This window comes from Rhamphochromis sp. 'chilingali', assembly GCF_963969265.1.
Source record: "Rhamphochromis sp. 'chilingali' genome assembly, chromosome: 13".
NCBI classification, from domain to species: domain Eukaryota; kingdom Metazoa; phylum Chordata; class Actinopteri; order Cichliformes; family Cichlidae; genus Rhamphochromis; species Rhamphochromis sp. 'chilingali'.
The window spans coordinates 3,132,911-3,155,552 of NC_137940.1; the positions used below are offsets into that span (position 1 = coordinate 3,132,911).

General features: G+C 41.9%; 1 protein-coding gene across 1 annotated transcript; it reads left to right on the forward strand.

Moving 5' to 3' along the window:
* The first annotated feature begins 372 nt into the window (after positions 1-372).
* LOC308408539 (F-BAR and double SH3 domains protein 1-like) lies at positions 373-21,392 on the forward strand. The gene is made up of 21 exons (XM_080900869.1): positions 373-548; positions 1,516-1,613; positions 1,699-1,744; positions 3,386-3,459; positions 4,846-4,990; positions 5,361-5,497; positions 5,893-5,956; positions 6,931-7,059; positions 7,356-7,478; positions 8,314-8,409; positions 12,935-13,051; positions 13,167-13,271; positions 14,815-14,970; positions 15,694-15,819; positions 17,103-17,186; positions 17,256-17,400; positions 17,665-17,765; positions 18,084-18,200; positions 18,277-18,436; positions 18,513-18,568; positions 20,011-21,392. The coding sequence occupies exons 1-21, from the start codon at positions 528-530 to the stop codon at positions 20,059-20,061; spliced, it is 2,151 nt and encodes a 716-aa protein (XP_080756995.1). The 5' UTR covers positions 373-527; the 3' UTR covers positions 20,062-21,392.
* Positions 21,393-22,642: the final 1,250 nt, after the last annotated feature.

Consider the following 22,642-nt stretch of genomic DNA (forward strand, 5'->3'; position numbering starts at 1 on the left):
GTCTGTTGTAGCACAATACTCAGTGCTCACCATGCTGTGTGCATAACACAGAAAAACTGACCAAGCAGGCTCCAGAGAAGCTGTTTTGATGGAAGCTTTTGAATGTGCATAGCAAGGGGACACAAAATCCCAGACCTCGTTACAGACACTATTATTAGTTGGTTACTATTTTTCAACAGCTGTCCTGTGGTGATACAGAAGAATTATTAGTAATAACATGGACTCTTCAAACCAGTGTTACTCTGCTGCCCTCTAGAGGATTTCAAGCCAAACAGCAATCTGAGAGAGAGAGCGCGTGAGAGGGAGAGAGAGAGAGAGAGAGAGAGAGCGCGTGAGAGGGAGAGAGAGAGAGAGAGAGCGCGTGAGAGGGAGAGAGAGAGAGAGAGAGAGAGAGCGCGTGAGAGGGAGAGAGAGAGAGAGAGAGTTGCACATGTGCATTAGTGAAACTATAAAGGAAGTAACGGTGCACAAGAAGTGCAACAAACTAACGCCATAACGGAGAGAACAGCTGCCAGCTACATCCAAACATGCAGCCACCACCGAGAAAGGTAAGGATACCAAGAATCTGACGTAAATGAGTAAAATATTCACACTGCACTGACTCCTCGGGGTTGGTTCACTTTTTCTGAAAATAATTCTTTTATGGCCTCATTCACTGTGCCATGTTTGGCCTCATTCAATGTTTTGTCAGCTTTTGTTTTCCCTGCAACTCAAAAGCTAAAGAAATGAAACAACCTGGGATGTTACTGGGTTTGTATCAGCTGAGGTGTTGGCTCTCAATACAAGTGTTAACAGCCTCAACATGCTCGACTGATGAATAAGCTAGCTCCTAAACGCGTTAATAGGCAGTAATGTGCACGACCTGCTCAAAGCTAATGTTTGGGACCACTTCCAGTAATTGGAAATGTAAATGAAGCTTTCTAATATTTGTTGTCTTCAGCTAGAAAGTGCTGTACTTTTCTGTGGGCTTTTTCTCTTATACAGCAATAGAATGATACATTACAGAGATACCAACAACAGAAAATGACATAACACTGTTTAATAAGGTTTAATTATCTAAATCATACCGCGAGACTGCTGTATTTGTGTCACAGGTTAGCATTGTTTGACCTATAAAATAGCCTTGTACCCTGCACCTGGCTGTCATTTTAGCTCACAATAACTATATTATGTAAAATTATTGTAATTATTGTATATACTATATTAAATATAATTTTAGGAATCCATAAAATGTTGTTGTGCACTTTTTGTTGTCACAGCATAACGTGGCACAAACCAGCAACTAATGTAGACTAGTGAATGTTGTTTTAGTCATTAGGCTTTGGTCAAGGAGGTTGTTTTTTTATGAACCTCTCCCAGTTCCAAGTCAGGCCAAACATTACCGGGTGTCCATTAGTGGGAGCCACCATAGTCAGCACTGAAGTTATAATCTGAAAAACTTCCGGTGAAACAAAGCCCACCAATATCGTCTTTTATCAATGAGACTTACTGCACAGCTGCCCCGTGTGTGAACAGGTAAAGGAGAGCCAGCAGATGAAAGTGGTGTTCTCAGAGCAGCTCAACAAGCTGCAGACCAAACAGCATCTGGACACCGAACTGCTGGAGGAGATCAGGTCTGACACACTGTCTGTCTCATGAGCAGGTGTTACGTTACACATGTCCTGTGTGTCATGTGTTGTTTTCTGTTTGCTCCCAAAGGTCCTTCAGTAAGCATCGCACGGCTATAGAGAAAGAATACGGTCAGGTGAGTAAACATGATCTATTCTAGTCCTGTCTGCTGCTGTTACTGACACTTTTCATTGTTTACTGGAAATGCTCAAAATATATTGATTTAAGACCCACATTAGTACCTGAGTGCTGGATTGGGTTTTGACTTGTGTGACGTCTGCACACATACACGGTTTGTGTATGTGTGTGTGTGTCCTCACACAGTTTTATTAGGCTTTTGTCCTACTGTTTTTCATTGATTAGTTCTAAAAGTTATAAGATAATAATATTTTTAGGACATTTGATATCCTGGAAATAAATATGAAATGTAAATTAATGACATTTTAAACCTACCTGGTGAGAGTAACTAACACTGGTATGGGTGGAAGGGGTTATTTGGTTAACCCTGTTATTTTTCAAGTGGAGTGAGAAAAAGTGGTTTCTACCTCGGGCTGAAGGTGTTGAAGGTATAAAGGTGCTACATTTGTTGCTGCTGTTCTGGCTTTTGATGCCACGGTGTTGGCAAAGCGGTAGTTGTGTGAGTCTAGTTTACCTAGGCCGAAAAGTGTTATTACTTTGCTACTGCTGCACATCAGGTAGTCAGCAAACCACTTAGGTGCAGGGATAGGGTTAGGTTGCATTTTAGCTGCATGCTAGGCACAGTTTCAAAGGATGTTACAGAAGTTTCAGAAGATTTTGCCTCTGCAGTTTTGAGCTGCAGTTTAAAATTAAGGTGCCTGCAGGGTTTACATTAATACTAGCAAGCCACCATATTTTGTCACAGAGTCTGAAAGGCTCAGGCGTGCATCTTTTACCCCATGTGTGGCCTTGCACCTAAATGGGGAGGGTTTTTTGACACCAAGCTGGAAAGGTGACGGTCTATGTTCAGCAGTCTGAAGGTTGACTTCTAACCTAGTCTCAGTCAGGTACAAACCACAGAAGTAGGTTTGCTGTGGAGTGTCTCTGCTGAGGACAAAGTCACTGCTTCTCTCACTTAATGTTACAAATCTCCTTGGTTTCAGCTCAGAGCTTTATGTGTTTTCACACCGTGGTGTAGAATGTTTCACGTAGAACATCTGAAAAGTATGTGAGTGGATGTGTGTCTGTATGCATGCATGCATGTGTGCCTGGCTTTGTTAGAGGACAACAAGGTAGCATTCTCCTACCTTTGCTGAAATACTATTAAACTGTTAACACTGACAACTGTTGATCATATTACAACATTTATAGCTGTAAAAAGCAAACTGAGCTGCCCGGTGGGAAGAGCCAAAGGGAATATGTAGCAAATCTCAGGGGGCTACAACAGCAAAATTAGGAGTGCCAGCTCCTTAGTTTAGTTTATGTTTGTCTTGCTACAAAAACCCTACTGTAAGAAGGTAAGCTCCACCTCCAGAGGGTCCAGTGGGTCATGTAATAATACTTTGATCACAGCTACTTCAGTCCACGGGCTGAAGTGTCCCTGTGTAAGATACTGAGCCTGTAATTCCCCTAATGCATCCACTGGGCTGTGAGTGTGTGTATGATAGTGTTGAAAGGCTGTGTGATTGTGCCAGTCCATTTAACAAGTTGCCAAAACAAAAAACTCAATTGACACATTTTCTTACATTTATTACATCCCTGTGTGAGGAAAGTTACTTTGTATGTTATAGAGGATGCACTTTTTCTTGTGTTTTTTCAGGCTCTTCAAAGGTTAGCTGTCCAGTACCAAAAGAGAGACTGGCAGAGAGGAAATACAGATGTGATCACTTCTGGGTAACTACACAACTTTACAGCATGCAATCTTCTTAACAGCTGTTATTGATTGTTGATTTTACTTTGAAAGACCAAACACTCGATTGGCTCTTTTTGCTGTTTGGAAGTTACATCAGCAAAACAGACATGTTAAGAAAAACGGATGATTCTGCAAGAACTTTTTTGTAGTTTGTGAAAAAACAGTAATTGGACAGCAGTGGTAATGTGGAAATATTTTGTTGTCGTAATCTCTTGATATATACATCACATTTGACTTGTTGCCCATTTGAGGAACTGCATTCAATTACTTAATGTACATAAAGCAGAATAATATTATATGTAATATTATTAATATGTGAACAAAAGTTGTTACCAAAGGAAATAAAATACTTTTAGATCAGCAATGTGCTGATGCTTATGTTGAAATAACTTGGCTCTCTCTAGAATAAACCTCTCAAGCATGCACCTTATAGCAGATAATAAATGGCTTATGACTAATTTAGAAGAGCATCGTTTAGCCTGAAAAAAGAGTTTGTTGCTTTATAAAACAGCCCTCCATAAAGCTAGACCGCCTTACTATTGATTACTGATTCATTATTGACTGAAGGTTTCTCTTCAACTACTTTCAATACTATTGAAATATATGTTGACTGCAGCTGATCTGAGTTAACTTCAGCAATTACTTCCAATGTCTTTTAGACCCTGATCCCAAGTCCTACTATTAATTAATGCTTCGATCTTAAATATGATCTCTTTTAATGTACATCAGGTCTCAGAGTGCATCACAGCACAGAAACAGCTTTAAAGGCTACAAATGATGATCTTGTGGCCTCTGACAGTGGACTCATCTCAGTGGTTTATTACAGCGATTAGAGCACGCTTTAGCTGCAATGTTTTGAATCATATCTGTCTAAGAGACTCTAATTTGTTGATGTAAATAGAGAGTCGTCTTAACATAGTGAGGTTCCACAGGGTTCTGTGCAGGGATCGGTTCTGTTTACATTATACATGCTTCGTTAGGCAGTAACATTAGAAGACATAGCATACATTTTCACTGATGTGCAGATGATGCTCAACTTTATCTATCCATGTGTCTGTAATAAGGTTTGCAAACCCTTTGGTGTGGGTCTCCTCTGGGTACTTTGGCTCCCAAAACAGACATGCATGGTTAATTAACTGGTGATCTGTGGATGTGAGGAGTCTAAAAGGCTTTAAGATTAAAGCACACAACAGTGTGTGAATGAATGGGTGTTGCGCTTTAATCTCTCTATCTCTCTGTGTCTAATAATGCAGTGATTGGTGAGACAAAGCATTGCTACAAAAGGCCACCCTGTGTGTGTTAGTAGTATCTGACATTGTGGAAGGTGTCTGTTGGTGGTGATATGAATGCAGTTTGTGTGCTTTCAGGAGTGTGTTCAGCGTGTGGCGCTCTGTGGTCGATGCTACAGCTCAGACTGCGGCATCGAGACTTTTCGCTGCAGAAGAATACCGTCGACTCAGTGGGCAAGTCTCCAAAAGTCTCCGCAATGCAAAGGATGTCCGGGCTAAGAGAGTGAGACAGTGCACACAGATTAAACATTTCTGAACAACACTCACATAATGAAACATTTTTTTCCTGCCTTCCTCCCCTCATCCCCAAACGGTTGTGGCAGATGGCTGCCTCTCCCTGATCCTGGTTCTGAAGGAGGCGTTTTCCTGTTTAAAGGGTTTTCCTTCCCAATACTGTCAAAGCGCTTGTTTAAACCGGGCTGTTTAATTGATGGGCTTTCTCTCAGTTACTCTAGGGTCTTTACCTTACAGTATAAAGTGCCTCAATTCAACTGTTGTTGTGATTTGGCACTATATAAATAGAATTCAGTTTATTTTACCTTAAAAAATGTATGAAATCTGATGCCTTTGGGTTGTGTGCATATGTGCGTTAGGGCCTGGAACGGCTGCAGAGGGTGCAGGCTGAAGTGGTGGATGCTCTACGGGAACTTCAAAGGGTCAAGAAGTGCTACCACGACTTCAGTCACATTGCCAGTATTGCACGTGAGAAAACTGCAGATGCACAGGCCAGGTCTGTGTTTCAATGCGGAGGTTTGAATCTTCTGCTAAGACTTTTGACCAGCATTTCATTTTGTTTTAAAATATTTTAAAAGTAACTAAAAGTCTGATTTTTAAGGTTGTATTAAATACATTTTGGAACAATGTTTGTCACTTCTATATATTTTATTCTACACTTGTACTCTTAAACTATTACTCATATTATTGTCACGACTTCTTTAATAAAACAGTAAAAAAGTTACTACTGCCGATGGGAGTTCAGCCAATAAGAGCTCAGCTTGCAGATTGAACGTTTCCCACAACTTGTATTTTATATAGAGCATTAACATAAATATGAAGCAATATGTTAAGTGCTGTAGTTTTCTCTTGTCTTGAATGACATAAATATGATTTCACTTTCTCTTCCAGAGCTAGAAAAAGTGAACATGGAATTTTTCACTTTAAAACAGGACTCCATAAAACGACCACAAAGGTACGGATGATTGAGCTGCTGAAATCTTATTTCTATGCTGAACTGTGTCCTGGTGTAAAGTGGTTTCTCCCCTGTGATTATGAGTTGTCCCAGGATAATCTCTCTTGCCTTTAATGCAAACCAAATTATATTATCACTCTATCCATCCATTTTCTTCCTGTTAACCAATGTTGGGTCGTAGTAGCAGCAGGCTAAGCTGGGTGTTCTGGGTTTCCTCTCCCAGTATGTCCATTTGCTTCCAGATCAGACTAAATGTTTAACCTCTCATGAGTTCTGGTTTCCTTTCCTCAAAATACTCAAGCTGAGTACATTTATTAGAATTAAAATTGAGACTAGAATAAAGTTTGTATTTTTATCTGATAATGTTATTTTATTATTACATTAATATAAGGTTCAGTTGCATTTACACAAAAGCAACTCCTTCAAAGATCTTAATCTGAGTCTGTACTTTCTCACTTTTTACTTGAGTACAGAAAAGAATCAGTAGTCCAACTTTTACCGGAGTATTTTTTAACACTTATTATCTGTATTTCACCTTAAGTACACAATGTCTGCACTTTTGCCACCTCTGCATTAGGATATAAACAACAACAGCAAAACATCCTAAAGAATGATCCCAGGAGGCATCATAATCAGATGACTCCTATTTTTCCGAGACTCCTTTCGAGGTCATTGGTAGGGTCTCCCAGGGGCGGGGCCACAATAAGAGATTAAAACAAAACCCCAAATGAGCTACAGCACTTCAACAAGAAGCTGTCAGGCTTGGCCGTCAGTTTGGTTCCACCACCTTGTGGGCCGTCCCCCACAGGGACAGGCACTGGGGTCCTGAGCAAGGTGGTGGTTGACCCCCTGGGACGCAGGCTGTGTTTTTGTGAAGTGGAATGAGAAGGTTATTACACAGCACACACTGCTGAATTGTATAAATGTTGCCTGTTTGTGTGACATTGTGTTTGTGCTCACTTACATGTTTGCAGCTCACTGCCAGACTCAAAGAGTGCGATGACCGCTTGACTGAAGTTCGTAACGAGTATCTGCTGACATTAGCAGCAGTCAGAGCGCATCGGCAGCACTACTACACAAACGACTTACCATTTATTATGCAGGTAATCCACACACACTAACACCGTCAGTGTGCTACATTTATATTGACGTTTTTACAGATGGAATGGACCAAAATGTCCTTTCACAAAAAGCTTCATGGCTACTTTTTTTTAAGGAACTAGTGTCACCACAAGTGTTTGGATGACTGTTTTGCCATGTAGCGTTTAGCCTGCTGCCTGTACTGTATTTAATGAGAACACAGAGTTACAGGAAACACACATAACATAAGTGATTAGTCTTCAGCAGAAACTCAGTAGAAAATGTTTGAAAACTGACCTTTAGTGTCTGACCTCCTCAGCAAATGGATGGTGATATTTATGAGGATTTGAGATGCCATTTCACCCTGCTGTGTGGGACTGAGATGGACTGCTGTCTTCATACACACAAACAGTACAGCGGAGTGTGCGACAGTGTTGCAAAGGTTGGTGTTGTATATATGAACTACAAAAAAGAGAGATGAGATGCTTTGGCATGCTTTGTATATTTTATATATCGACACCTGTGGTCATTGGTCATCACAGGGCCTCAGACTGCAAATGATTGGTTCAATCTGTGATTAGTCCCATTGCACATTTGTCTATGTTGTAAACTGTGACAGTGTTGGATCATCATGTTAAACATGTCTTCTTAAAATAGAGTTGATACCTTGTGTGAGGATTTAGAGTTTTATTTTTGTAAGTGAATAATGAGAATGAATAAGAAGTAAAATAAACTGTAATCTGATTAGCCTGAATAAATGATGCATTGTGACAGATTCATAGTAAGACCCTCCTCACTATGAGGAAACCGTGATAACCACATTTAGAAACAATACTCTTTGAACATCCAGCTGCTTGTACAAATAAGTTCACCATCCAGCACACATGAGGTGAGAAGCATCATTTACATGTAGATGTATAGAAATGGCATAAACAGTTTCATGTGTGGACTTTGTGTAGATGTTGTTTGTAACCAAATCAAATCTGTCACTGCAGATAGTAAGCTCTAGACCGGGAGAAGCTGAATAAATCTCGAGATGTTCCCCTTAGCCTGTACTCTCTTGCCAGTTCAGAGTTATTCCCTGCACATTTTGAGTACATTTGACTTTCAGGTGTTCATCCAAAGTCGGTAGAAGTGAGAACATTGTATTTTTGTTCATGCTTTTCTAGCATTTGTGAAAAATTCAGCAGAATTTGCAGCGCTGCGGTTAATGAGAGTTATTTGTTTCTTTGAGGATGGTGTAACCTGCTTTTGTTTAATTCGTTTTTGTGTTGCAGGTGACCAGAGACAGAAATGTTCAGCAGTTTCTCCAAGATTCGGTATCGTTCAGCAAAACCCCTGAATTTACCTTCCAGCCTGCTCTGCGTGACAAGGTGTGTCTAAGGAAGACATGCTGACTGTAGTCCAAGTGCCACAGTGACAGTCCACAAATTGTAGTAGAGATTTAGTGATGAGCTCCATATTGAGATATTTTGCATATTTGGCTCAGTTTAATACAATGAGAGAAAATGTGTGACTTGGCAAACATTGGCAAAAAATTTAGAATAGAATAGAATAGAATAGAATAGAATAGAATAGAGTCTCTGAGGGGGGTGCCAATTGCCCGCCCGCTGCCCTCCCCACCCGCTGCAATTTCCTCTTGCCTACAGTACAACAGTTGAACCAGAGTGTGGTTGCATTATATGCTCACTCAATGCCCAATGCACATATCTGATCAGAAAACCACATGGTAGTAACTCATTGTGCATGTAGACACAGTTAATGCGACCTGCTTCAGAAAGTCATTCAAAGCGATTCAAGTGAACATGGCATAAGACCCTCCTTCTTCACAACCGTTTCCACCCTTTTTGGAAGATTCAGTACCATCTGTCCTTTCCCATTTCTCTCTTTAACATCCTGCCTATCCCACACCTCACCCCTGGTCCCTTCACTTACTACTTCAACCTGTTTACTCTTAGTATTAGTATTTATTTATTTATTGTCATTGTCAAGAACAATGAAATTGCGTTTGGGGCTTCCATACAACCCAAAAAAAAGAAGAAAATAATAAATACCCCTTAAAACCCAAGTGTACATATTTAACCCAGTGTGACTCCAATGCAATAAGACAATCCTTAGCAATAATGTTCGTAGAAATTCAGACAAAGACCTGAGAAACATGACAAAATACAACAATGCAACCCATTCAATATTATTGTACTGTGAGATATGATATCAGATATGATAGTTATCTATTTAAGAAGGGGGGGGGCAGGAGGGGGAAGAGAATAAAGATATGATGCACCAATGCAGACCAGTTCATTGCTATTAAGAAGTTGGATATGGTTATTGTCCGTGAGAGGGGGGCAGAGAGTTCAGGAGCCTCACAGCCTGTGGATACAGGCTGTTGGCCAGTCTGGATGTTCTGGCCTGTATAGACCTGTACCTTCTCCCTGAGGGCAGCAGATGGAAAAGGTGGCGCGCAGGGTGATGTTGGTCCCGCAGGATACTGTGCACCCTCCTCAGACAGCGAGTGGGGAAGATATTACTGATCTCTGGCAGACTTGTTCCAATAATTCTGCCAGCTTCTTTCACCACCCGCTGGAGTGCTTGCTGATCGGCCTTGGTGCAGCTGGGGAACCACACTAGAAATCCATACGTCAGAACGCTGCTGATGGCACAGTTGTAGAAGTTCAACATCAGAGATCTGGGAATGTGTGCGCTCCGCAGTCTCCTCAGGTAGTAGAGGCGCTGTTGGGCCTTCCGTACAACTGAGGTGATATGGTTGCCCCAGGACAGGTCCTCGGTCACAGTTACCCCCAAGAATTTAAAACTGCTCACCCTCTCCACCGCCTCACTGCCAATGAAGAGAGGCAGATGGTTGTTATGGCCCCTCTTCCGGAAATCTACAATGATCTCCTTGGTCTTTTTGGTGTTTAAGACCAAGTTATTGTCGTGGCACCATGACTCTAGTTGTTGCACCTCTGTCCTATAGTTTGTCTCATCATTGTTGGATATAAGTCCGAGCACTGTAGTGTCATCTGCAAACTTAACAATGAGATTGGACGCGCAGGAGGAAATACAGTCATGGGTGAAGAGAGTGTATAGCAGAGGGCTCAGAACACACCCCTGAGGGGCACCGGTGTTGACCACAAGGGTGGAAGAGGTGTTCTTACCCACTCTGACACTCTGTCTACGGTTAGTGAGGAAGTCCACAATCCAGTTGCACAGAGAGGAGTTAAGTCCCAGTTGGTGGAGTTTGGGACGGAGTTTGTATGGCCGGATGGTATTAAAAGCCGAGCTGTAGTCTACAAAGAGGAGCCGTGCATAGGTGTTCCTGTGTTCCAAGTGCTTCAGTAATGTGTGCAGCACTGTGGCGATCGCATCCTCGGTTGACCGGTTCTCCCTGTATGCAAACTGGTGCGAGTCCAGGGATGGTGGAAAAGCAGCTCTGATGTGTTTAATGACCAGTCTCTCCAGGCATTTGGCGGGAATGGGGGTGAGTGCCACAGGTCTGAAATCGTTCAGACATGTGACATTTGACTGTTTTGGGATGGGAACGATGGTTGCTGCTTTGAAACAGGATGGTACCAGTGAACAGGACAACGAGGTGTTATATATAGAGGTGAAGACGTCCGCCAGGTCCGCAGCACAGTCTTTTAGCACCCGGCCCAGCACTCCATCCGGCCCGGCCGCCTTCCTGGTGTTAATGCTCTGGAACACACGCCTCAGCTCATGAGTGCTCAGGACCGGAGCAGGGTCGGTTGAGGGGAGAGGGGACAGGACAGGGTCGGTGTTCTCCCTGTCAAAACGGGCATAAAAGAGATTTAGATCCTCAGCCAGAGTAGAACTTTCGGCTGAGGGTGATGGTGTTCTTCTTTTGTAGTCCGTGATAGCCCTGATGCCCTCCCAGACCTGCCTTGGGTTTGTGTTGTTCTCAAACCTGGCCTCGATACGCCTCCTGTGCTGCTGCTTGGCAGTCTTGATGCCTCTTCTCAGGTTGGCCCTGGCAGCACTGTATGCCTCCTGGTCCCCGGATTTGAAAGCGTTCTACCTCTGTACTGCACAGTTTTTCCGTTACCGTGACGTTCGTGCACCAAAGGTTGTTAATATAGATGCACAGCCCCCCGCCAGTCTTCTTACCCGAGTCCGCAGACCTGTCGGCTCGATAGGCGGTGCGGCCTGCTAGATCGATAGCCGCATCGGGAATGGCGCTGTCCAGCCAGGTTTCAGTGAAAATCATGCACGAACAGTTATTAAAAGTCCGTCGAGTGGCGATCTGCAGTCGTATTTCATCCAGTGTAACCCCAGACTGTGTGAAATAATACACAGTACCACCAGTACCACCACAGTATTCTTTCTCTTCTGACATCCAACCGTTGTGGACTAATAAATTGGCACTGGCAACATTCACTCTTTAAACTCATGATCGTGTCTTCACTTTTCATCTCAATAACACTGTTACTGAACTGGTAAATGGTTCTTATCTAGCACTTATCTACTCTCCACAAACAGCATATCTGCCTTCTCTCCACGATATCAGCCACCTTTCTCCCTGTACCTGTCCATGCTCACACCTCCACACCTGCCCAGAGATGGGCAGTAACGCGTTACTGTAATCCGATTACTTTTTTCAAGTAACGAGTAAAGTAAGGGATTACTATTGCAAAAACGGTAATTAGATTACCGTTGCTTTCCCGTAGGAACGCTGCGTTACTGTTTTACTAAAACCGTGATTTTTTGCGAGAATGTCTCATGACAGTGACATAAGTGAGTGCGACGTTCGTGACAACAGCTGTGTGCAGATCAACAGTGGATCATATATCGAGTGCAGGAGAGTATGAGCGTGCAGCGTTTAAAGCGTGGAAGTACTGACCTTACTTTGAGTTTGATTCCATAAAAAGTGACAAAAACATTAGTGTCCGCTGTGCGTGGGAAGAAAACTTCTTTTTACAGCAAAAAACCCCTAAACTTCCAACAAGCACCGAGTAGCTACGACGTGATGGGAAACTCACAGAGAAACTCGCGGATTCTTCCACTGACCGCAGCACACCTGCACCAGGGTAAACCTCCGCCTACCCCACTCCTGCTTTACAGGTGAAAATAGAGCAACAGGACCGCTGAGTCTTTGACTTTATTTATTTTCTGCTGTGTTTTACTTGCATCTATTTGAAAGACTGAGTGTAAACACACAAAATATTTTATTTTATGTGCTGGAATGTGCAGAAAATAGGTTTAAATGTTAAACTAATTTCTTCCAGTCAGAGAATGTTGCATATAATTTAATTTTTTAAAAGATTAAAACTAATAAAACAAGTTTTAAAAAAAGACTTTTCCATTTGATTACATTTTGTATGATGGATTATGTAGAAAAAGCAGAATTGGGCTGAAAGTTCTATCGCTTTATCACCTCTTCAGGTGAAGTAATCAGTAATTAGTTACTGATTACTTTTTTCAAGTAACTTGACCAACACTGCTCCTGCCTGTCTTTCTCTCTCACCCCCTGCAAACATTCCTTCTCCCTCTCCTGTTTCTGTCTTTAACAGTAACACAGGGACATTAACTCAGTCTCCAGCCTGGAAATCTCATTCTTGATGATCCACAAGCTTTATTTGGCAAGGATTTACAACAGATCATTTACTTTTTCAAATTCAAACTCCATGTTAGTTCTTGGTCATTCCAAAGGTTTTCTGTACTGCCAAATACTGAATTTTGTATTTAAAAACATTATTTTATCATTCATACAAAGTCTATATCTTAAAATGAATTACAAACTAAAGCTGTTAAGCTTTTAGTAAATTAGAAGGTTTTTTTCACTGAAATGTAATAAACCGGGACTATACTCTAAACTAAGAAATACTCAAATGAAAAAGTATCTGTGTAAATTCACATTGTGGTCGCTGGTACTCCTCTTCATAGGTGTCAGTTCTGCAGGAAGTTTGTAGTTCAGAAGAAGAGGGCTGCCTGGTGAAGGAGGCCAAGAAATGGACTGCCAAGGTGGCTAAAGACCACAAGATCGTTGCCCACGGAGAGAGGGTGAGAAACTAGAGGAAGAACCGTCACCATTGTGATGCAGTGGCTCCTTTCTGGTTTCCTGTATAATGTATAATTTTGCATTACGTTAACTTTAAGATCTGCTTTGTTTCATCAGGCTCTACAGATGTTAGAGAGCCGACTGAAGCTCCTATCCGGGGAGACGGCGCTCAGTGTGGAGCAGAAGATAGCAGAGGTACAGGAGAGCGTCAGGAAAGCCAAGGTACCGTATTTCCCGGACTACAAAGCGCACCTGAATATTAGCCGCACAAGCTAAAATCAGGGGAAAATCCTGTTTTGTACATACATTAGCCGCACCTGACTAAAAGCCGCAGGTGTTTCAATGTTGACTTATCATATGTAAGAGAATATGCACAAAGGGAATTGTCAGGAAAGCGATGGCTGTTTGGAGACACACCCCTTTTATTAATATTTTGAAAAACAAGTTATGGGTACATATTTGCACATGTAGTACATAACAGTAACCTACAGCACACCAGAACAATAGATTCGGCCTACCTTTTAGGCTCAGGTGCAGTGACACAGCTTTAACAAGAAGAAAAGTCAGTCATTCACCATCTTTCTCTTCTTCCTGCGCTCTAAAACCACCAAAGTCCTCTCCTCCAATGTCGGAAACGAACAGGCTCAGGATGGCTTCGTCATCCACTCTCCGCTTCTTTCCTTCGTTGTCACTTTCAAAACCAAACAAATCCTCGTTGTCAGTGTCAGAGTCGAACACCCTCAGAAGGGCCGTGGCGGTGTCCTCCTCTCCATCATGCAGCAGTCCAGCCCTTCAAAATCCGTTGGTGATCGTGGATGTTTTCGCACTTTTCCACGCTGTCAGATTCCACCGGTGGAGTTGGGCATAACTTGCTTTTCGCAAGTTTATCGCCGCTCGTCATCCACGCCTCCCGCTGAACGCGTAGCGCTACTTTGAAGTTTGTTTTTCGCGCTACTTCGTACGGCACTACGTTGCCTGGCGGACGGACATGTGACTAACATACCACTCTTGAACCCCGATCCTTCCGCCAGGCAACGTAGTGCCGTACAACAGCGGAACACACAAAACAAATCATCTTACGATATGACAAAAATCACGGACAATCCATAGAAAAGCCGCACCTGACTAAAAGCCGCAGGGTTCAAAGCTTGTGCAAAAAGTAGCGGCTTATAGCCCGACAATTACGGTACTTGTTTTTGAAAGTTTCTCCAGCCTATAAGTTCAAAATCCAACATTCAACATTATTGATACCACAAAGTATCAACACTATCAATCATCAGATTAAAAACGCTCCAAAGCACAAAATCTGTTGCACTGGTGAAATAAAAATTGGTGCTGTATCAGTTTTGATCAGTTTTATATCATTAGCTGAATCTGAATCTGTGACATCACAGCAGTGACATCACCAATACCATACCAATCAGGCATAACTTCACGAGCACAGAGAGGTGAAGTGAATAACACAGACGGTGGGTTATATTAGGGAGCAATGAGTTTGGCAATATATAATAACGGCATCTGGAAATCTACATTATAATAGCTGAAATATGAAAGATGTCGTGTCTGTGTAGTTGAATTTGTCTCAGAGGGATTTAGATTTCGATGTTGATCATGGTCGTTTAACTGAGGCACACAAAATCAGCTTGGTTTCAGCTTATGACCAAACCAAAGCTCAAGAAAATTCGTGAGTTACACAGAATCCGTACGACTCGGGGTTCAGAGTCACATGTCTGTGTGTGTCTAACTAAGTTTCCTGGTTTTTCAGCTGAACAGGGCGAAGGCCGAGGCTCGCCTGGCCCTGCTGTCAGAGAGCACACCAGGAACAGAACAATGGCTTCACGCTGCCATGAACCAGGTGGAAGAGGAGTTGGAGAGAGAGCGACATCTCAGCGAACAGAGGAAGTCTACTGAAGACTTTTCAGTATGCAAACAAACAAACACACAGATTGAGCTGCGTTTTCATCACATGGTGGCTTGCATGTCCTCTTTAGAGGCCTCTATCACTCGTAACGCAATACTCCTTTTGTCCTCTGGGGTCAAAAATGACCCCACTTCATTTGAGTGTTTTTTTAAAGTACATGGTATAAATTGTCAATCAGTTGTGTTACACCTTAAGTTTTACTTGTGTGTTTATGACTTTTTAGCCATACCCTTTTCTTTACCCAAGAGTCTTTGCCTCTGACCATGACCTGCAGACCAACCAGAGGTGTATCTGAGATGAAGAACATAGGGATATCATCCTGACCTCATTATTTGAAACTTTATTAGACTGTATAACTTTAATATAAGCCTCCACCACTGAAACATTATACATGTGACAGAAAGTAAGGAAAGCAAAATACGTTCTCTTTAACTTCAACTTTGCCCTGACCTTAAAATCAGCCGTCAGCCTCCAACACAACACAGGAAGTCGCTTTTTGTCTACAACAAAAACACACAAGTATGACTCCACAACATAATTGCACACAACAGATGTTACACACAGGGGAACAAACAGGCTAAAGACTATTTCAGATACAGAATTAACTTCAGTGCATGCTTGCTGGATGACACTTGTTTTATCACTCAGCGTGTCTTGCAGATGCTCTAAAAATATTTTTGGGATCAGAGTGGAGACGACACCCTTAAATCCTTTGTTTTGCAGGAGGATGAGTTTGAGCTGACTGATTTTGAGGACTACGATGATAATGGAGAGATCTTCACAGATCCAGTGTCAGCATCTGGAGTGTGTGTTTACCCTGCAGCCTGCAGAGGTATTTACAGCTATCAGGTAGTGATCATCAGCACCCCCCCCCCCCCCTCCCCACACACACACACTTTTTAAAACTTTTTTTTTTAGCAAATTCAATGAATCAATGAGTCTAAAAGATCTGTACAAAGTCTAAAGCAGAGCTGTTAAGGTGTTTACAAGATGCTCAAGGCTGTTGTTGGTGCCATAGTGGTGCAGTGGATAGCATTGTTGCATCAAAGCAAGAAGGTCCTTCATCAGCTACCCCAAAGCATGCTCGAGCCCGATGTTGGAGATGTGAAATGAACAAAAAAGAAGTTTAAGTCAGGAGGATCTGGTGATGGCCTGCACGGGTCATAGAGGGGAGCCAATGATTTTTTGGGCGGTGCTCTTTACCCTCTGCGCAGCCTTCCTGTCCTCAGTAGTGGCCCCTAGGTATGAATCACCCAGGCAGTAGGAGAGGAGGCTCTCCACTGAGGAGCAGTAGATGGACAGCAGCAGGTTCTGGTCCAGGTTATTCCTCTTTAGGACATGGAGGAAGTCCAGCCGCTGCAGGGCCTTCTTTACCAGGGTGTTGGTGTTGATCCAGATGAGATCAGCTGAGATGTGGGTGCCCAGAAACCTGAAGGTGGAGACAGATTCCACCCATTCTCCATTTATAATGAGAGGAGGGTGGACCTGCCTGTGCCTCCTGAAGGACGTTCAGCTTCAGGTTATTTTCTGAGAACCAGCAGGACAAGTTCTCCACCTCTGCCCTTTACGCTGTCACATCTCCATCAGAGATGAGCCACAGTGGTGTCATTGGCATACTTGACGATGACATTGGTGGGTAGATCGGTTAGGGATGGGAATGATGGTGGAGCCCTTCAGACGGGTGGGAATGACATTAGTCAGGAAGAGGTTGAACAGCCCAGTGAGGATCTCTGCCATTTGGTCCGTGCAGGCTTTAACCACATCCCCTGGGATGCTGCTTGCACCCCTCCTTAGGTTGGAAGAGCGCTTCACAGAAAACTGTCCCGAGTTCTGATCAGAGCCTGTACTTCACTCATCGTCCAAAGTTTTCGGTTAGCAAAAACACAGATGTCACATTCTCTACACAGCACTTGATGTAGAAAAGGACAGACTGAGTGTCTCTGGGGTCCTGCTGTTCAAAGCTGGACCAGTCTTTGCATACAGCACTGAACTGATGTTTTCATAAAATAAGCAGGTCTGTGTTATATTTTTTAGGTTTGTATCACTATAATGTTAATATAGAGTAATAACAGCTATTTGATAACCTGCATTAACAGGCTTACAGTTAAATAATGGAAAATTATCTCTTTTAGGCTAGCCAATCAGATGAGCTGTCAATCATGGAAGGGGAGGAGCTTCAAGTAATCGAGGATGGAGATATGGAGGACTGGCTGAAGGTAACAATACTGATGTGATACAGTATAATGTACTTTATTGGAAAGGTTACTCTGATGTTCTCTGTGCAGGTGTGTAACTCGTGTGGTCAGGTGGGCTACGTCCCTGAGCGGTATGTGCAGCTCCTGTGTCTGCCAGCAGAGGACAGCACTCCGCTGGACAGCTCATTCAGCTCCACCTCCTCCACTGTGACTAAAGAGACACCAGGGAGTAGAGGTCTGTGGCCATGTTTACACTTGCACTTGACGTCACATTACTTACTGTGCACTTTGTATAAATAAGTGCTGCCTCAGAGGGGAAATATTGACCCAGGCCCTACAAATCCTTCCTAAAACTTGGATCAAGTCTATTTTCATTCAGTCACTGAAAGTCATAAGAAATAACTGAAAAACTAAGATAAATTAAGAAGATGAATCTAAGATGTATTTTTTTCCAATTTCCGTAATATGAGTTTACACCATGTGCTCTGATGTGTCTCAGGTGTAGCCAGGGCTCTGTACTCCTACCAGGCTCAGAGCGCAGAGGAGCTTTCCTTCCAAGAGGGGGCGCTAATACACCTGATACGCCGTCCACGTGGAGAGGTGTGTGTTCTACGCTGCCGTTGGACGTTGGAGTGATCACAACCCTGGATTTGTAGAAAACAACGTAGAGCCCATCATGCACCAACAGCAATACTTTTTTTAAGAATGTTTGTTTTTTTGTCCCTACAAACATGACTGCTCTACATGAATGGATAGAGGGTGTGGCTTATTTAGCGATTTACAGTAAAAAACACCTCATAACAATTTAGCTCTTTCAAAGCTACAGAGGAAGGGAGGGAAACCCTAACAGCCACCAGCTTTTACCTCGCTTCAGTCACTCAGGGTGAAGACTGCAAATCTAAGTGAGTCTTTTTACAGGTTGATGATGGTTTTTGGGAGGGAGAGCTGAACGGACACGTCGGCGTCTTCCCATCGCTGATGGTAGAGCTTGTTCACAATGAAGAGGAGGATGAGGAAGAAAAAGGGGAGATGGAGGTGAGACTACATCCTGGTAATCAGAATCTTCTGAAATTCAAAAATCAGTTTTTCTGATGTTTATTTTCCTCTCCAGCCTCTTCCAACCCCAACCATGCCCCCTTTCTCCCCTCCCATCCCCACACCCTCAGCTCCTAGCTGTAATTCAGAACTGAGCGCTGCTTCTCCGAGCAGTATGGAGGACAAACAGCAGGCTGCTCTAATGGAGGGATCAAAGCTGGCAGGCAACAGACCGGGTAGAGTCTATTTCTCTGTTTTCTATCTAAAATGTGTCATTTGAGGTGTTTCACTCTGTGTCTATTGCACCGCCAGAGGCCGGAACCAGCAGCCACAGCTCTCCTGAGCACTCCAGCACTCCACTGAGACCAGTAGGTGCAACACCCACACGTATCTTATAGAAAATAAAAGCCTACCTCAGAGGAGGTATGGAAGCACAAGCCCAGACAGGGCATTTTAACAGGCAGGAAGAGACAAAGAAAAGGCAAAAGTTTGGAGGTGAGAGCAGGGACTTTAATTATAGGGATTATAATAATAAGCATGGAGATGAAGAAAGATAAGATAGAAGTTCATGTACAGCAGAGAGAGGTGGCAAAAGGCTTAAAGTGAACTGTATATACGACTGGACTCTAAGCAAGAATAAAAGTAGGGCTGGGTATCGTCACTGATTTCTAGAATCGATTCGATTTGAATCGGGGAAATTTTGCCTCAGACAGTCAGAAATATTATAATTCTGATCATGCATCAGTACATTTTCATATTTTTATATCTATAAAAAGGAAGCTGACACTTGCCAGACTTTATCAGAGCTGTGAGCATCACAGCAGAGGCCTTTGTGTCAAAGTAGCTGAAGATAAAACACAGAAAAACATGAAGGTGGTTTTCCTGTTCTGGGATTTTATAAAAATATTCTGCAGTACATCAAAAACGAAAGAAAACCATTAATCAGCATATGAACATTACCTGATGCTGCTGAAGTGAAGCAGAGCAAAGTTACAGCGGTTTGATTAGAGACACAGCTGAGTGTTTTGCAATTTTGCATAATTTTAAAAAGTTGAAATTTGTTCAGTATTGAACAGCAGAAATGAGGTTTTCTTTTCGGAAGTAAGTAAAAGTAAAAACAAGCAAGCGAATAATGCAGAAAACAGATGAGAGAGAGAGAGAGAGCCGTGCATGAAGTGAGATTTTATCCTGGTGGAAGCAAAACAGCAAAAGTCAGAGTGAATCCATGACGATGTTTATGTGAAGCGTAGTTTGGATCTTCTTTTGCTGCTGGTTCGGTCAATATTGTTTGGAGAGAGATAAAACTAACAGCTTTAGAATCGGCGCAAAAAGGAGGAGTTCATGAATGTAGGAGATGAGAGCATGGGTGGTTAGTAAAGGAAGTGTAGAGGATTAGGAAAGGATGCCTGAGGAATGGAGAAGTGGTGTTCTGGTACTGATTTCAACAAGGATGATGTGCAGGTAGCTGTTGAAGGTACAGAGGTGGCGATCAGTGAGCAGCAGTAGGGCTTCATGCAGAGAAACAGCACCGTAGATGTGATGCTTGTGATGAGAGGGACAGATCAGGTTGATAATTTTGGAGACAAAGTTAGTGAGGAAAGGCTGAGATGGTTTGGACACATGCAGAGAGGATTCATAGATGTAGTAACGGAGGACACACAGAGGGCTGGTGTGACAGAAGAGGATGCTCAGTACAGGGTGACACGGAGACAGAGCTGGGACTAGCTGACGGAAGATTTGAATATCTTTGAGCTCACACAAATCAGTGCTTATTAAAACCCACATTTATTTTCTCTCTGTATTGTTTCAGTGTCGAGCACCTCCTCCACCTCCAACACAGAAGACTTCATCTCAGGCTTGAGACAGACTGGAGTCGTAGCTGTCTTGTTACAGCCAAAACATTGCTGATTTGTGCCATTTATGTATCGTCAGGTGGTTTTCTTGGTCATGTGAGGCGTCACACAAGTACAGTAGTTGCAATCTGTGTGTGTATCACCGCTCTGTTCATCGTCGCTTTTGCAGGAACAACAGGTTATCAAGAAAACATGGCAGCTTAGATCCAGAGCATTGTTTTTTAGTACTTGACCTTTTAAAGACTGCCAAAGCACTGTTACAAGGAATATCAAAATGCCAATTTTATTAATACAACTTGTAAAAATAAGAAATTGCACATGCAATACGACTTTGAACCACAAGATAGTCCAGCGAGTCTGTCCTGAATCCAAAATGAGACATTCCTATATGAGTATTACTAAAGCTACAGCTAGATCAACAGTCAGGATTACAATATGTCCCCACTTGTTTGGGCAGCTAGAAGAGCAAAGAAGCATTACAAAGTCATTTATATGTAAAGAATGTAATACTTGACATGAAACTTTTACAAAAAGTATCTTTTTAAAGCGGCATTGTAAAAACAACCTTAATTGATTGCAGTCGTGTGAAAAAGAAAGTTTTCACAGCACTCCATACACTTCTGTGAAAGCTTATATAGCACTACTTTTTTAATAGGAATTAACAAGTTACATGGCAGCCAACTGTTGATAATCAGATGCACTTGATTAACATAAAGAAGAGGTTTTGGCAGTTTGCTGGTCGGGAGCATGGAGGTGTGCAAACTCACTCCAAGTTCAGACTTTGCAATTGTCAGAGAATTGCAAAACACCCGAGCGCTACATCTTACACTCTTCAGACCCCAGTAAGTATGTTAAATATTAAAGTCAAATGTGCACAAACCCCAACTAATCGAAGCAACACTGTAAAGAAGAGCGGGCTAAAACTCCTGCACAATGTGTGATTCATAAAGAAATACAGAAAGTTGTTGTTGCTAAAGGTGGCTCTGCAGCTATGCAACCCTTCCAAAATGCAACCCATCCTTCCCACATGACTACACAATCGCGTGTTAAACTTGGACCTCTTAAGTTTTAGTGTAGCAATCACTAACAAACACAGTTCAGATGTAACATTAGGTATTTGTTTTATTTTCATGAAGTCTAACATTAGCTAGCATACATGCTATTCTAAATGGCAACAGTTAAGCTAGTTAGCATGTCGAAGGCTAACATATGATCTACTTGTTTACCCTTATATTATGATATTATAATAACAAGGCTAGTGTCATAATTAAACAATTTGCTTTTGGATTTTTGAAATATCCTCTTCTATATAATTGTTTTTGTACTGTAAGTCATTGTTGTGGAATAAATTAAGTTATTAAATTTGGAGTTTGTTTGGTTATTTATGTAAGTCATTACCACCTGAATCACTTGGCTCTTGTGGCATTATCTAATAAGGAAAAAAGACACACTCAGAGCTTTCAGAAGCACAGACCAGAGTTTTGTTTTGTTTTTTATTGCATCAGAATATATTATAATCCATCTGCTTATTTACATTTTCTTTAGTGTTTGTATAATATTTTACAAATATTCCAAGCTCATCACAAGAAACATCTCTCAAACACTCACACTCCAGGATTTGATCAAGCCAATTATAGTAGTTATTTTTGTTTGCTTGCTTATTTATTTCAGGTTTTGCAGCTTTCAGTGGCGCTTCAGTAGCAGCACGAGTTCTTATCTCAATGAACCACACAAATTCCAAGAACTGGTTTTATCTTGTCAGCCTGAAGCAGAAGAAAAAAATGCAACTAAAGTGAAAACCAGATGAAGAGTCATGTGACTTTACATACTTTTTCTACTAACAAATATCACGTTTGTTTGTCAGTATAACATCAGTTCCTCACACGCGGACAGTACAGGTGATATGTGAAGTATAGACCTGCCTTTATTCTGGTTTTAACTTCGATCAGTCAATACATAATCTGACCTCTGCATAAAAACACAGCACTGTCCATGAGGTCAACTTTTATATTTAAAGAAAAGAAATCTGTGAAATTCATTGCAATTGAAGCTCGGAATGAGATATCTTAGCAACAAATGGTTCTGAATAACTCGATGCGATGCTGCAATCCAGTAAACTTGACTCATGATTTAAGTTGAATTCATTAACCTGTAGAAAACAGACAGACTGATCTAATCATGGTTAACCAGGAACATAGTATCAGTGTTTAAATCATCGGCTTCATTTTGACCGAATACAATTATGTGAATGAAAATCCAGCTTTACATGGAATCATATTGTTATCATCACCACAAAAAGAATAGGTCTTAAATCATGGGCTCCATATTTTTTTATAATCCAGTCACTATACTGTATTTGAGCTTTATTTTTAATTGTACTTAGTCTAACTGGAAATTTTGATATGTTAGAGGTAATTAAGAATGTCAAGTTTTCACTTCAACTGTAAAAATAAAAAATAAAATAGAACATTAATGAATCATCTGCACTGAACTATACTTTTTATTAATCTCTGTCTCTCTTCCACAGCATGTCTTTATCCTGTCTTCCTTCTCTCACCCCAACCAATCACAGCAGATGGCCCCGCCCCT

Excerpts from the sequence above, each read along its gene's own strand:
- LOC308408539 (XM_080900869.1), top strand. The coding sequence starts at position 528 with ATGCAGCCACCACCGAGAAAG. Across the intron at positions 15,820-17,102 it reads GAGGTATTTACAGCTATCAG|GCTAGCCAATCAGATGAGCT; the intron begins GTAGTGATCATC and ends TATCTCTTTTAG. Across the intron at positions 18,437-18,512 it reads GCTGGCAGGCAACAGACCGG|AGGCCGGAACCAGCAGCCAC; the intron begins GTAGAGTCTATT and ends TTGCACCGCCAG.